The 15,378-nt window shown below is 32.6% G+C and overlaps 1 protein-coding gene and 1 non-coding gene across 10 annotated transcripts in view; one reads left to right on the top strand and one right to left on the bottom strand.

Annotated features, from left to right (window-relative positions):
• Positions 1–15,378, bottom strand: part of Chl1 (cell adhesion molecule L1 like) — a 190,511-nt gene that overhangs the window by 65,119 nt on the left and 110,014 nt on the right. For all 9 annotated transcript variants that reach the window (XM_074044257.1, XM_074044261.1, XM_074044255.1 and 6 more), the window contains 3 exons: positions 7,227–7,401; positions 2,176–2,281; positions 999–1,186 (listed from right to left, as the gene is read on the bottom strand). In XM_074044257.1, coding sequence (XP_073900358.1) covers positions 999–1,186; positions 2,176–2,281; positions 7,227–7,317 — 385 coding nt within the window. In that variant the 5' untranslated portion in view covers positions 7,318–7,401. The remainder of the gene's footprint in view (positions 1–998; positions 1,187–2,175; positions 2,282–7,226; positions 7,402–15,378) is intronic.
• LOC141413107 (U6 spliceosomal RNA) lies at positions 9,331–9,437 on the top strand. The gene has a single exon (XR_012437931.1). It is a non-coding gene; the product is annotated as a U6 spliceosomal RNA (small nuclear RNA).

Raw genomic sequence — 15,378 nt, 5'->3', positions numbered from 1 at the left:
GTAACCAATACACTTGGGAAAGGAAGTAGAATTGTTGGGTCATAGGTACAGTGACTATCCCCTTATCAGTGGTGGATAAGTGTTCCAGTGCCTACATATTCACAACTAAAAGAGTTACTCTCAGACTTTTTATCATATTTCCCAGTTATATAGGATCAAATGTTTTTATTATTGGGTTACAACTGATCTGCTCTGACTGCTAATGGTATTGAACATTTTTCCACATTTTCACTTACCATTCCAGTCTAAGGGTTAAGTTTATTTATTTTGCCACTTTGACCTTTTCAATCATTCCTTAGAAGTTTGCAAAAATACCTATAAATACATGATATTTATAATTATATGCTTTGGCAATAATTTTTTCTGAGGTATGTCTTATTTTTTGTCTTCTTTCTGATGTGAGTGGGATTACACAACTTGCTTTTCTCCATCTAACAAAATACAAGTAAGAGTTATCTGATAATGGCTCAATGAAAGCATTTTAAGAATCTGTATATCATTGCTCATGCTCACTTCCCCAGACTCTTTGTTGAAGGTGGCACGTTTCATGGAATGCAACTCAAGGAAGATGGTATCTCCATTAGCTTGCATCCCCAAAAAGGCTTCATGGAGACCATTGGCCCTGAAGTATTGTCAGACCCAGAGCAAACTCTATTATCAATGAATAACTTTGTCTCAACACAGGGACTTTGGAATTATCTGCCACTGCAGATTAATTTAGCAGAATTAACTAATAATACATTTCACTTAATTTTCATGATACAATGCAAAGCAAGATTTAAAAATTTTTTTTTCTCAAAACACAGCAAAATTACATTGCTTTCTAGGGCCATCAGATTTTACATTTTAAGACCTGGAAGATAATTTCCCTTCTAAATAAAATATAGGAAAGAAAAGCTGGTTAAATTAATGCTCATTTCTTTCTTTCATTACTCTCCAGTATAACACCAATGTAATAATTAAAACAGCTATAAAATGAAATCTCTTATAACACTTACTTGGAACTATAAATTCTATTTCTTCTGACATAGCAACTCCTAGTTTATTAGACGCAAAGCAGCGGTATTTGCCTTGAAAATGTGATATGTGCCCCTCATTCAGTATCTTGAAAGTTCCCGAATTGTTAGATACAATTATCCGAGGGTCAGATAGATCGAAAACCTTGTCTTCTTTAGTCCATGTAAATCTATAAGATAAAGGTAAACTTAATCTTAAAAACATCATAATATTTCTTAATTTTTAAAAATATTGTAAACAAATGCACAAAATGAAAAAAGATAATTTATGGTAAAAAAAATGTATGCAATAGAACACAAATAAAGGTCATAGAAGAGTCTGAGGAATCCCACAAGCTATGAGAATGCAATGACAACCAAAAGGATAAAACTGAAGGTATGTTTTGTTTAAGTTCTTTGAAATTAAAGTTATTTTTAAAAGTATTTCCAATTTGAGTAATGCAGATTATTGCTAATATTTTAGAAACTGGAATAAAGATAAATACATGATATGCTTTTGTGTGTGTACATGTATTAGTGTGTATAAAGAGCTTGTTCAAAGTCACAAAACACACAAGTGAGTTCTATTAGTTGCTCATATTTCCTATTGGTATTTAGAATTACTCACCACATATTTGTAAGTATACTGAATATTCTATTTTTCCAATTATGTTTTTTTAGTTTTACAATGATATTAATGGAACTTTTATGACTGCATTATTTTTGTCACATGGTTGCTATTGTATTTATTTAACCATTTCAATAGATTTTTTTTCCTTCTGTAGATAATACTGTGATAAAAACCAAATTTATATTTTGATACTTATCCAAATATTTCTTTAGGGAAATTCCTTAGAAATAAGAAAAATATATTAATAGTAACAGAATTTTTTATAGTTTTCAGTAAATATCACAGAATTGTATTCCTGAAAAAATACACAGATAAATTCCCACTCCAGTGTGAAATAGTCTGAATTATATAGACAATGATGTAAAAAGTCTTATGCAACATATATATGTTAAATAACCAAATTTTGTTTTTGTAGACAGAGCATTCACTTGAACCCTAAGCTTCGATCATATATAGGTTTATAACCCAATAAACTTATGATGGTCAGATTAACGTATTGCAAAGGAAAGCATACATTTAAAGAATTATTCAGTCTGAAGGAATACTTACATTGGTTCTGGGTTTCCTTTAGCTTCACATTCAATTTGAAAATACTCGTCAAAAGGAAAGGCAACTTGCACTTTTGACTGTTTTATGATTGTTGGAACCTGTTGAACTAAATGTAAAAATATATACTTAAAGAACAAGCTTCTTAATAAACTGAACATGGTTAATTTAGTTACAACAGACACACTTTAAATGGGCTGTCTGTATTGGTGAGTAAATACTGATCTAAAAGTGAAAATCATGTAATCAACTTGATTTCCTCTTTGCAACAGACATGTACTTCCAAGGAGTGCACTCCCTGCCATCAGATTAGATTACCAGGAGTTGTCTATGGCCATCCCACCCTGAACACGCCTGATCTCCTCTGATCTCGGAAGCTAAGCAGGTCCGGCCTGGTTAGTACTTGGATGGGAGATTGCCACGTGTTGGTTTTATTTAACCCCAGAAAATGTAAACATTTTTAAAACAGAACAAAATTTTTCTCATTACAAGTTTAAAACATTTACTTTAAAAATTATTGTCATTCAGTCTTTGTTGATATGAATATGCTTACTAGGTCAGTCATTTTGAAAGTTTTGTTATAGTTTCCTATGCTTCTATAGTCATTATAATTAATGTAGGCTTTTACATTGTTTCTGACCTTGATATGCTATAACTCATTTGGACATCAGATTATTTTCTATTTCTTTCTTTCCAGGCAATATGTAATTTAATAGGTATCCTTGAGCATATAGACAATTTTTGTTGAGTTACTGACTTACGATACACTCCTAAGCTTTGAACGTAGATGGCAATGCCTCCTGATAAATGTAAATTCATTTCATCAGGTCATATTTAGCATAAATAATGTGTGATTTTACAGTGGTTGCCTACGACCTTCCCTCCACTGAACACTAATATGTAAAAATTTTTTATTAGCATTTATTACCAAGGAAAAATATATTCTCATCCTCTTTATTTTGATTTCCATTTATTGCTTTTGTTAATAAAAGTTTTTCTATGAGCTTGTTCAGTGTCTATCATTTCCCATTTATAAACTTTCCTTTCATCTTTTTTCCCACTTATTTATTGGGAGCTTCAGTTATCTTTTTCATTCCACAAAATGTAACCATTGCTACAAAAATTGTAGCTCGCTTATAATGTGTTTCTAAATAGATTCTTCATATTCAAATATTCCATTATTTTATAACAAATTATTATTGTCTGGCAAGTTAAGTAACTCTCAAGGCAAACAAAAATTTTTAAAAGTCAGGGGTGACTTTGCCTCTCACCTAATATTCAATAGAATAGACTACATTTCTAACTATTGTGACTATAAAGTAAATGCCCTAAAAATAAATCAAATATACCAGTGCTGAACACAGAAACTTGGATTAGGTTTTGAAAAGTGACAACAAGTAATGATATACATAAATACTCAGTACTTTCAAATTGAGACATTCCTTGTTTGTTTACAGTTCTTAGAAACCTTAATAAGATCACAGGGTGGAACTTCTAAGGAAGTTCCTGTTCAGCATCAGGAACTGACTTTGGCAAATACATTTGAAAAAATGCAATTTGCAGACAGGCACAGAGCCTAAATTAAAAGAGTTAATGTTCAACAGTAGAGCCACAAATAAAAACATCAAACTCTTGACATTGGCCCACTCCTGGATCCCTTCCTTCTTAAAATTATAAGACAATCCAAAGTGCTTTTATTCACATGGGTTATAACTTACAATATTCACTCTACAGTGAATTGTAAGTTATAACAATATTCACTGTATATTACAATATTCACTGTATATAACAGTGAACACTAAAAACTGAAACATCTTTAAGTTCATTTAAAATAATCCTATAGTATGTTAAAATAAATATTCATGAAAATAAAAATTCATGAAAAATGTTAAATGTCATGAGAATACTAGCACATTTTACATTGTTCCAAATCTTTGTGATTTGAAAAGGTAACTGAATTCTTATATCTGCTTCTACATTCTTTATGTTGCCATATGTTGATTTGTTTAAAGGTAAGAAGAAAATTCAGCTTTACGTAGGTAGGTATTTGATAAGTTATGGAACATTTTGTAGAGCTTTCTAGTGACTGTACTCTTTCTTTCTGGATAGTTCACCAGAATTCAGCAAGTGGTAGTTTCTTAAGTGTTTATTGCAATGTGGAATCTGAAACCTACCAATAAACTTTAAATGTTCTACAACATTAACAATTTTACCTGTTTTTCAACCTTTGCATAATTTTATAACGTACTGAAGTAATCATTTGGAAAAAGCATTGTTTCACTAAGTTAGGTAGATCTTCCAAATATTGATTCATCTCATAATAGAAGATGAAACCTTCACTCTGGTTAATATTACCACTGATCTAATCAGAAAAGTCATTAGTTAGAAAACTCTCAAGTTCACAGCAGAGGATACACATTTCCACAATTCTAATTTTTGCTTGAACACTCAAATTTTAGCACTGACTACATGAATTGTCAGTTATTTATCTTGAAGTGACAGGCTCACTTGGCTCATTCGGGGATGATATTTCATCTGAGACATTTTACTCATCTGAGAAACCATAATTTGTCTGTCAATCATAGTCTCAAATAAGAATGATATTAGGATAAAATCAGGGAATATGCACAATCCTCATAATTTAATGCACTAGAATTATTTTATATCTATTTTTAACTTTATCCAAATATTAGGAGGAATGCACTCAAGGATGGAGAATTAAAAGTTTAAAAGCATTTAATGGCTACAGGAAATAAATCTTAAACAAAATTGTTTTGCTTTGGTTTTTTTTGTTTGTTTGTTTTGTTTTTTGCTTTTTTTTTTTTTTACCATGAGTATACTGCCGTGAGAATACTTTCAGTACTAGTGTGGATTGGTGCCCACAAACCACATTTTAATTATGGAGAGACAGTATAAAATAACTGAAAGCCTGTCTCAATTCTAAATTCCATTTTCTTTACTTTTACCTAATAAATCTGATAAATGAGTATCACTAGCTGTGGACATTAAATCAAGTTCAGTGTTTATCCATTGGATATTCATAAACAATTTAGTAACACACAAAAACATCTATATCTTCATTGACATTTACTTTGTTTTGTCTGATAAATACCATTTCTAAGTAGAGTAAATCTCGAACTTATTATAAATTCATATTATTTAAATTCTATTACAGTTATAAATGTAGAGATATGGTATGCAATGGCAACAGTCCCTAAGATATCAGTTAATAACTCAAGAACAACTTGTTTATTACAACATTTTTCTTTTCTAAATTTGCTTTTGTTGTAAAGTCTCTGTAGTAAATAATTATTCAGGGAATGGAGCTAATAACCTTTGGGTGTTTATACGAATACATATTCTACATTATAAATCCTTGCCTTTGTAATTAGGCCAATTACAGAGACACCATACTCATTGACATTCAAATTGGATCCCTTCCTTAGTTGCATTTACTAGTGAGTGCTCTAGAGTACCAAAATAAATGGGTAACATCCAGTTGTTCTGAAAATATGCCATTAATATTTTATAACAACAGTTGTCTAAGGACATTAAAGCATGAAAGTGCATAAGTACCTGGGACAATGAGAATAAAAATAAGTGCCATGGATTAATAAAAAACTTCACATTCTTCAACACTGATGAATAAGTGAGAAAAGATTTAGGATAAATGTATTTGTTAGAGAATATAGTCAGGAATGTGAATCAGGGATCCCAGAGACACCTTTGCTGCTCACAACTTAGCACTGTACGCCCCTTACAAAAGAATCTGCAAAGATGAGAGTGCTTCAGGCTCTTAGCCAATATGCCTGCTCTTAGGATGCTTGGTGATGAGTTTTGACATACTGTATAAAGGCTGAAATTTTTCAGCTAATAGAAAAAGAATTTCACATCTGAATATCTGTAGGTCAGGAAAGTGGCATTCCTTAGGGAAGGGGCATACTGAAACAGAGGCTTAGCTGTCTGTTAAGAATAGTAGAGAGGGATTCTCCCTGGGGGAGGGAGGCTGAGCTACAGGACACTGTCACATCAAATAATTTAAAGTCACCCTCAGAAATACTTTTAATATACACTAATTATGCAATCAGGGCCATTATCTTTTCTAGTCACATTCAGCCTGTCTGAGTAATTCAAAAGGAAAGTTTCAGTTCAATATTAGCACTTCTCTAACATTTATCAAATTTTCTGAGGTCATGACTTTATATCTAAAATTTAAATAATCCATATGATCACTTCCAATGCTGAGATTCTACCAACCAACTAATGACTCATATTATAACCCTACAGATTGTACATGGGAAATATGTAATGATTATAGAACTTTGACAAAAATTTCTAAATTTTTAAGACCTTCTTAAAGGTATTTTATAACCCATATTCTTATAGCCACAGAAAGGTTCTGCAAGTTGCTATGTTACATACCTGGCATACTATTATGTAAAGTGTGCCTGCTGATGTATTTGTAAATTATTAATTGCTATAATCTGTTCAAACTGGATATGATGGCTAAATATTTACCAACATATGTTAAGAAATATTCATTCATAGGACCACTAACTAACCTCTTTAAGTGAATTTAAATAGAAAGCACTAAATTTGGGAATACAGCTACATTTTCAGTTGTAAATGACTTCATTTTTTCATAATTCACTGTTTTCATTTTTAAATATAGTCATTTTGAAAAAGAATACAAAGTTTATTCAACTTCTTTTGTCATAACTGGTTGGATACCAATCATTTCTAAATTATAGTTCTCCTTAAACTAACCTAAGCATATGAGTTGTTTGAAACATTAAAGAGACTTAGACATATGAGAAAATATCACTTGACCTATCAGTTATATTTCTTATTGTAGAATAAGTTTACATAAGAAGCAAAATCCAGAGCTGCAAAATAATTATAGCAAACAAATAGCAGCCAACAAAAAATGAAAAATGCAGATATGAATTCTCATACAAATAATAGAAAAGTTATATTCTCAATCCACAAGAATTCCACCCAAAACTGAATACAAATATAAAATTTTAAAATAGGTATGAAAGCTGTCTCTTTACCTGAGAGTGGTATTTCAATTGTTGTTGACAATTTTAACAGGAAGCAAAGTAGAGACAGGATTAACACTCTTTCACTAGACAGCATCCCCATTGCTCATCAGGAAACAGACACAGAAAGATTTAAAATTTCAATGATGGTCCTACTTTTCAGTCAGAGAAGAAAGATGTGGATAGTCTGGAAAGCAAAAAAAGCAACAATATATTAGTTCACATACTTTAAAATGTCAACATAACAGAAATTGAATTCATTCCAATTATACTAATTTTAATTAGCCTATTCTCCAGTAATTCTATAAAAATATGAGTTTTTCATCTTCATAGCTAAAACAAAAGATAATTAATGTATGTTACATTGTAAACCATAACCCATTTCAGTGTATAATATTTGTAAGTCAGAGGGAGTTTTACTTAAATGGTATCTTGTATATTGTAATGAGTTTCCATGGCTATGAAAATGATTTAATTTATTTAACTTCATTCAAGAGGTGACTCTCAATTAATTTCTTATATCAGGCATTGAACCTTATAAGTAATTATTAATGATCATAAATATAAATCACATATCCTTCTGGTGAAATAGCTTTATTTATTCAAAGTTTTCACAAGAGAATATAAATATTTCTAGCAAGATATAAGAAGAGAAAAATAAAGAACACATGAATAAGGATCAGTCATTTCCTATTGATGGACGTTTATTCATTCCAGTGGTTACAGAAACAGAATAAAAATTAAAATGTCAGTTTCCCTCTACTTTGTCTTACTATTTTATTTTATTTTTTTCTGTTCAGTGAAAGGGATCAAACCTAGGGCCTAGTGAATGCTAGACAAGCACTTTACTACTGACCCACCTGCCAGACTCCTTTCTTTCTGAAACATTGTGATGATAAACATCTAAACACCATTTATAATGTATTTGTTTTCTTTTTTGATGCTAGGGATCAGTACAGGACCTTCCACATGTTAGTCAAGAGCTAGTTAATAGTTATACCACTAGTTAAGGTAATCTTAAAATTGGTAATACAGTAATTTGCTCCAAAGTATAATATATTTCAAGTATATAATTTTTTCCTAAGAAATCAATTATTCCATGTGTTCACTTGGAATTAATGATGGATGTTTACTTGGAGTTAATAATGGATGTTCACTTGGAATTAATGAATAAAGAAATAATGAGGAGAGAGACAAAGAAGCCAAAATAGCTATTATTTAATTACAAATATTTTGACTTTTTAGCTTCATATCAAATTTGCAACTCAATAGTTTATAGACCTGTGTCTTTCCTATATATGTACAGGTAGATCAAATTTAAAGTACTAATACTACTGCTTTGTTTCCAAATTTTAGTAATCTTAAGTGATATCAATCCCATATATATTTTTACTTTGAGTAAAGTTACATTGATCATGAACTAAAATACTCATCTCTCTTAACACTCTCCCCAAAAGCTGTGAATTGAGAAACGGCATTACCCTACTTTGTCTGATCTCAATTGTCAATCTGCAAATTGGGAATTAGAAAAAAAAAAAACCTATCCTTGTTTGCATCAGAATATTTCCTAAAAGACAACTATAACTAATTTAAAATATTTTCAAATATATCACTATGTTGACATCCTTTTCTGATAAAATGACTTACTCTAATAAAGAAGATAAAATACAGAAAACATTACTTTTATTGTAATGATGATGAATTGTCTTACACCACATGCTAAGTGATGACTGAACTGTTGCAACTGAGCTCTACATATTTGTACAAAGCTGGGAGAAACTGAGTCATGAATGTATATCGAAGAAGAAAAATCTAAAGAAAATACTAATGCTGGGTTCTTTGAATTTTGCTTTTCCTTCTTTCTTCTAAAATAGTTTGATAAAAGTCATCTAAACTTATTGTTTCCAGTTACATATCACTCTTTACCTGCAATTTATTATTTAATTTTCTCTTCCATTAATATTCAATGTTGACTGATTTTCATGGCATCTCGTAGGTATTTTTAATGAGTTGCATCTATTTGTGAAGCTTTTAAAACCATGATGTTATTAGAAGACCTAGCTCCTGAATAATATCTCATATATCATCTTTTCCTGAAATAGGAACAACCAAATAAGTGCTTGCTTCAGCAGCACATATACTAAAATTAGAGCGATACAGAGAAGATTAGGATGGACCCTGAACAAGGATGACAGGCAAATTCATGAAGCTTTCCATATTTTTACAAAGTAAACTTCAAACTAAAATCAATCAGAAGAGACAATGAAGGTCACTTCATGTTGATAAAAGGAACAATTCATTAAGAGGAAATATCAGTCCTTAACATTTATGAACCAAGCACAGGGGTACCCATCTAAATTAAAAACAGCAACAACAACAACAACAAAAAAAAAACTCTAATGGCCCTAAGAGCACAGAGAGATGCTAACACAGTGATAGTGGGAGAACTGAATACCCCACTGTCACCAATAGATAGATCATCCAGACAAAAGATAAACAAAGAAATTTCAGTGCTACTCCACACATTAGACCAAATAGATGTGGTTGGCATCTACAGAGTATTTCACACAACAACTAGGTAATACACAATCTTTTCTGCATCTCATGGAACTTTCTCCAAAATAGATCATATTTTAGGATGAAAAGCAAGTCTCAATGCATTCAAGAAAATCAAAATAACCCTCTGCATCATATCAGATCACAACAGAATAAAACTAGACCTCAACAACAAAAGAAACACCAAAAATACTCAAATACATGAAAACTGAACAACACACTGCTAAAATACAATGGGTGACCAAAGTCATAAGGGAAGAATTAAAAAAAAAAATTCCTAGAATCCAATGAAGATGAAAATACAACATATCAGAATCTGTGGGACACAGCGAAGGCCATGCTAAAAGTTCCTATATTAAAAACAGAGACCTTTCAAAAAACAATCTAGTGATGCACCTTAAGCTCCTAAAAAAACAAGAACAAAGCAAATGCAAAACCAGCATACAGAGAGAAGTAATAAAGATCAGGGCCAAGAATAATGAAATTGAAAGCAAACCAACTATACAAAGAACCAATGAAACAAAAAGTTGGTTCTTTGAAAAGATTAACAGCAGCAACAAATCCTTAGTCAACATGACAAAAGGGTGGAGGGAGAAGACACAAATTAATAAAATCAGAGCTGAAAAAGGGGGCATAACCACAAATACCCAAAAAAATCCATAAAATCATTAGAAAGAACTTTAAAACTTATATTCAAGTAAACTGGAAAATCTAGACGAAATGGATAAATTCCTAGATGCATGCAACCAAACAAAATTAAACCAAGAATTTATTAAGCACTTAAACAGTCCTATTATATGCAAAGAAATTAAAGGCTATAGAGTCTCCATACAAAGAATTGCCCAGGACCTGATGAATTCACAGCCGAATTTTCCAAACTGTTAAAGAAGAATTAACACCAATACTCCTCAAACTTTTCCAGGAAATAGAAAGGAAAGGAGCCTTATCAAACTCATTCTATGAAGCAAGAATTACACTCATTCTGAAACCCAATAAAGATGTAACCAGAAAAGAAAATTAAAGACTGATATCTTTAATGAATATAGATGCAAAGATTCTCAACATAATACTGGCAAACAGAATTCAACAACACATCAAAAAGATCATACAACATGACCAAATCAGTTTCATTCCAGGGATTCAAGGATGGTTCAACATAAGTAAATTCATAAATGTAATACAGTACAGAAACAGATGCAAGGACAAAAACCACATTATCTTCTCAATAGATGTAGAAAAAGCCTTTGACAAAATCCAACACCTTTCACAATAAAAGCTTTGAAGAATCTAGGAATAGAAGGAACATTCTTCAACATAATAAAGGCTATATATGGCAAACCTAGAGACAACATCATACTAAATAGAGAACAACTGAAACCATTTCTCTTTAAGTCAGGAATGAGGAGAAAGCTGTCTGCTTTTTCCACTCCTATTCAATATAGTTTTGGAATTCCTAGCCAGAGCAATAAGACAAGAGCAAGAAATAAAAGGGATTCAAATAAGGAAGGAAGAAGTTGAACTATACCTATTTGCATATGACATGATCCTATACCTAAGAGACCCCAAAAATTCTAATCAGAAAACTACTGGAAAACATAAACTTTTGGCAAAGTACCAGAATGCAAAATTAATATACAGAAATCAGTAGCTTTTCTATATACCAACAATGCACAGACTAAGAAAGAAATCAGGGAAACAATCCCATTTACAATAGCCTCAGAAACAATAAAGTACCTTGGAATAAATTTGACAAAAGAAACCAAAGACTTTTTAATGAAAATTATAAACCACTGAAGAGGGAAATCAAAGAAGACTTCAGAAGATGGAAAGACCTTCCATGCTCATGGTTGGTAGAATCAACATTGTGAAAATGGTCATACTACCAAAAGCAATCTACATGTTCAATGCAATCTTGATGAAAATTCCAAAGATATTCTGCATAGAAAGAGAAACAAATTGTGAAGTACATATGGAAACACAAAAGGTCTCAAATAGCCAAAGCAATTCTGAGCAAAAATTCTGATACTGGAGGTATCACGATACCCAACCTCAAACTACACTGCAGAACCATAAGAATAAAAACAATATGGTATCAGCACAAATAAAGCCAGGAAGACAAATGGATCGGAATAGAAGATCCAGACATAAGTCCATGCATCTGTAGCCTGCTGATCTTTGACAAAGGAGCCTAAAACACACAATGGAGAAAAGACAGCCTCTTCAACAAATGCTCCTGAGAAAACTGGATGTCCACATGTAGAAGACTAAAACTAGATCCCTGTCTTTCACCCTCTACCAAAATCAGCTCAAACTGGATCAAAGACCTTAACATAGGGCCTGAAACTGTGAAGCAAGAAACAGTAGGAAATACACTGGAACAGATAAATATAGGGAACGACTTCCTAGATAGAACTCAGAAGACTCCGCATCTAAGAGAAACAATGAACAAATGGGACTGCATCAAGCTAAAGAGCCTCTTCACAGAAAAGGAAGCAAAGAAAACAAGCACCAGATTCAAGAGAAAGCCCACAGAATGGGAGAAAATCTTTGCCAGCTACTTATCTGATAAGGGACTAATATCCATAATCTATAGGGAACTCAAAAATCTCAGCCCCCAAAGAATCAACATCCCAATGAAGAAATGGACAAATGAATTAAACAGGGAATTTTCAAAGGAAGAGGTACAAATGGCCAGTAAATATGTGGAGAAGTGTTCAACTTCCCTGGTTATAAAAGAGATGTGAATCCAAACAACACTTAAATTTCATCTCACCCCAGTTAGAATGGCCATAATCAACATAATAACAACAACAAATGCTGGTGAGGAAGTGCCGAAACAGGAATCCTTTTACACTGCTGGTAGGAATGCAAATTAGTACAACTAGGGAAAGCAGTGTGGTGATTCCTCAAAAAACCAGAGCTAGAACTGCTATATGATTCAGTAATACCACTCCTGGGCATCTACCCAAAGGCATGTAAGACAGGATACAGTAGAGACACCTGTACACTGATGTTCATCACAGCACTATTCACAATAGCCAAGCTCTGGAAACAACCCAGATACCCTACAACTGATGAGTGGATCAAGAAATTGTGGTATATATACATAAGGAATAATGACATGGGATTTGAAGGTAAATGGATGCAATTGGAGAACATCATGTTAAGTAAAGTAAGCCAAGATCAGAAACACAAAATATGCAATTTTCTCTCATACCTGGAAGGATGATAGATCCAAAGATAAACATACACACAAAAACAAGCATGATCATATACAAACTCAGTTGTAGAACATATTGGTAATGATGTAACTACTCTATGGAACTTGAGGAAAGAAGGAAAGGAAAAGGGAATGATAGAGAAACAATAATATTACACACCACAAGATGTGAAGGTAGAGGATATAAGGATGTGTACTGAAAGATGTTGAAAAACGGGGATTGGGAGGTAAAGGGGTAAGGGAAAGTATTCATAAGGATTGAGCAGACCAAATTAAATCACATCTGCAGAGGGCATAAATTAAAACACCCCTTTGAATGTCAACTCAAATATTAATTATGAAAACCAGGACTGTAAAATTGGTACGGTGTGGGGGGGTTACTAGTGGGAAGAGGGAAGGTGAAGGAAGGAAATTAAGGTGACAGTATATGGTTGATGGACTTTATATACCTATATGAAACAGAACTAGAAAACCTCTTGCAATTGCTGTAAGTGGGGTGAGGAGGAGGCTGAGACGGAGAGACAATGGGGGGCAATGTAAGTAATGTACAATTTAAGTCTAATCATAATTGTCACTATGAAACTTCCTCTTATCATGAATAAAAATTTATTTAAAAATAGAAAGAAAAAAATGAGAAACTCAATTTCAATTACTCTCCTGATTTAGGCTAGCAAGTTCAATGGTCTCTAATTGCTATAGTATAATAGTTTAAGGATGCTAATTGTTCAGAAATTGACTCGTCTGACTTTGGAATATTAATGGTATTGAGTACATAGTATTATATACTATTACTATGCTATTAAGTATATAGCCCAAGGAATTCTCTTCCATGAAAGAATGCTGCATTGAGCCCTGCCTTAAAATGACACTAAATATTCAGAGACCCAACTAACATGGATGACATCATCAACTTCTAGAATATGAATAATGGTTAATTCTCTACTGACCTTATCTCCTGCCCAGATTAGCTTCAATTTATCTGAGATTTACATGCTCATGGGCTGTAACATTAAAATTACTGAAAGTTAAAATATGGTCCACTGCAAACAAGATTCCATTTAGTGATGACAGAAGCCCCAAAATAGCTTTCAGATTGCAAAGTCAACCTTAATTTCATTGTCAGATGCATTAAGGAGCACATTGTTTAGTAATTCTGTTTTGCAACAATAAAACAGCAATAGAATTATATTCCAATTTATCTTTCTTGAAAGAATATGAGTTTAGTACCTCATGCCAGACCTCAAAGATAAAAGTACTTATTAAAATTCAGGATACAGCTGACACTTCAGACAAGAGCAAAGTACACCAAAACATTTTTGAGACAGTTATAGAAAGTTAATGTCTGATAGCTTAAGTTAATGATATTAACTCATATCCAAAGCAAACCAGTTAATTTTCATGAATCTGATAAGTTATGTTAAATTTCCCTCACAATTTTAGCTAATCTTAGAAAGAAAAGAAATCATCCCTGCCATCTAAGTGAACAGAAAATAGACATGCTAGTGTCACATCATATGACTGACACTTCCTCACTGTCCAGGTCTCCCAGCCATTTTGAGACACCAGCATAAATATGGACAAGCATGCATACCTCACGGGACTACTTCCCATGCAGCAATGCGGAAATAAAGCCTTTGCTTTTTCCAATCAAAGGCCTGTCACATACAGAATCATCAGTATTACAAGGTAACCTCATAGATCCTGCTTAAGTCATCTGGAATTATTTTTTTACCAGGTTTTTTGTGCTTGGTTTATCAGTGCTGAGAATCAAACCCAGGACTTCTCAGCATGGTAGGTAGTACTCTCTCACTAAGCTACACCTCCAGCTCCTTCTGATGTATTTAAGAGTTTGATAGTGACAAATCTAGAAATAATTCACTCCGTTAGCTTAAATTCATCTTCGGCCTTTAGAAAGGGAAAAGAATTGTCTAAACCTTTGTCAATTCCACCTGCCCTTCCAAGCAAATGGCAAGCCACTGGGGCCTGAGGGAATGATGTGCTATGAATGAGATCATGGAAAAATGAGTTAGTATAAGCCATCGCTTGGTATGCAGCCTACAGCAATCAACCCAACCTCTTCTCACTCACTCCCATGAATGGGTGGAATAGCTGCTATACTGGAAGATATTTATGAGGGTCATGTAAAGTCATGTCTAATTAGTCTAGAATGATAAATGAAATTTACCAATAGTAGTGGTAGTGATGGTGTTCCTAGGGGTAAAAGGATTAGGCTCTACTAATAATTTTATTCCAAGGTTATTTTCAACTTATATGGCTTCTATTTGTTACAAAACCACAGCAACTTACAAAATAAAAATATATTCTCTAAAGCATTTAGTGACAAAATGAAATCAACTGACTTAAAATATTGTTGAAAAAAAAAAACAC

Source organism: Castor canadensis, chromosome 10 (genome assembly GCF_047511655.1).
Source record: "Castor canadensis chromosome 10, mCasCan1.hap1v2, whole genome shotgun sequence".
In the NCBI taxonomy this organism is placed as follows: Eukaryota; Metazoa; Chordata; class Mammalia; order Rodentia; family Castoridae; genus Castor; species Castor canadensis.
This window is presented reverse-complemented; position numbering and strand designations above follow the sequence as displayed.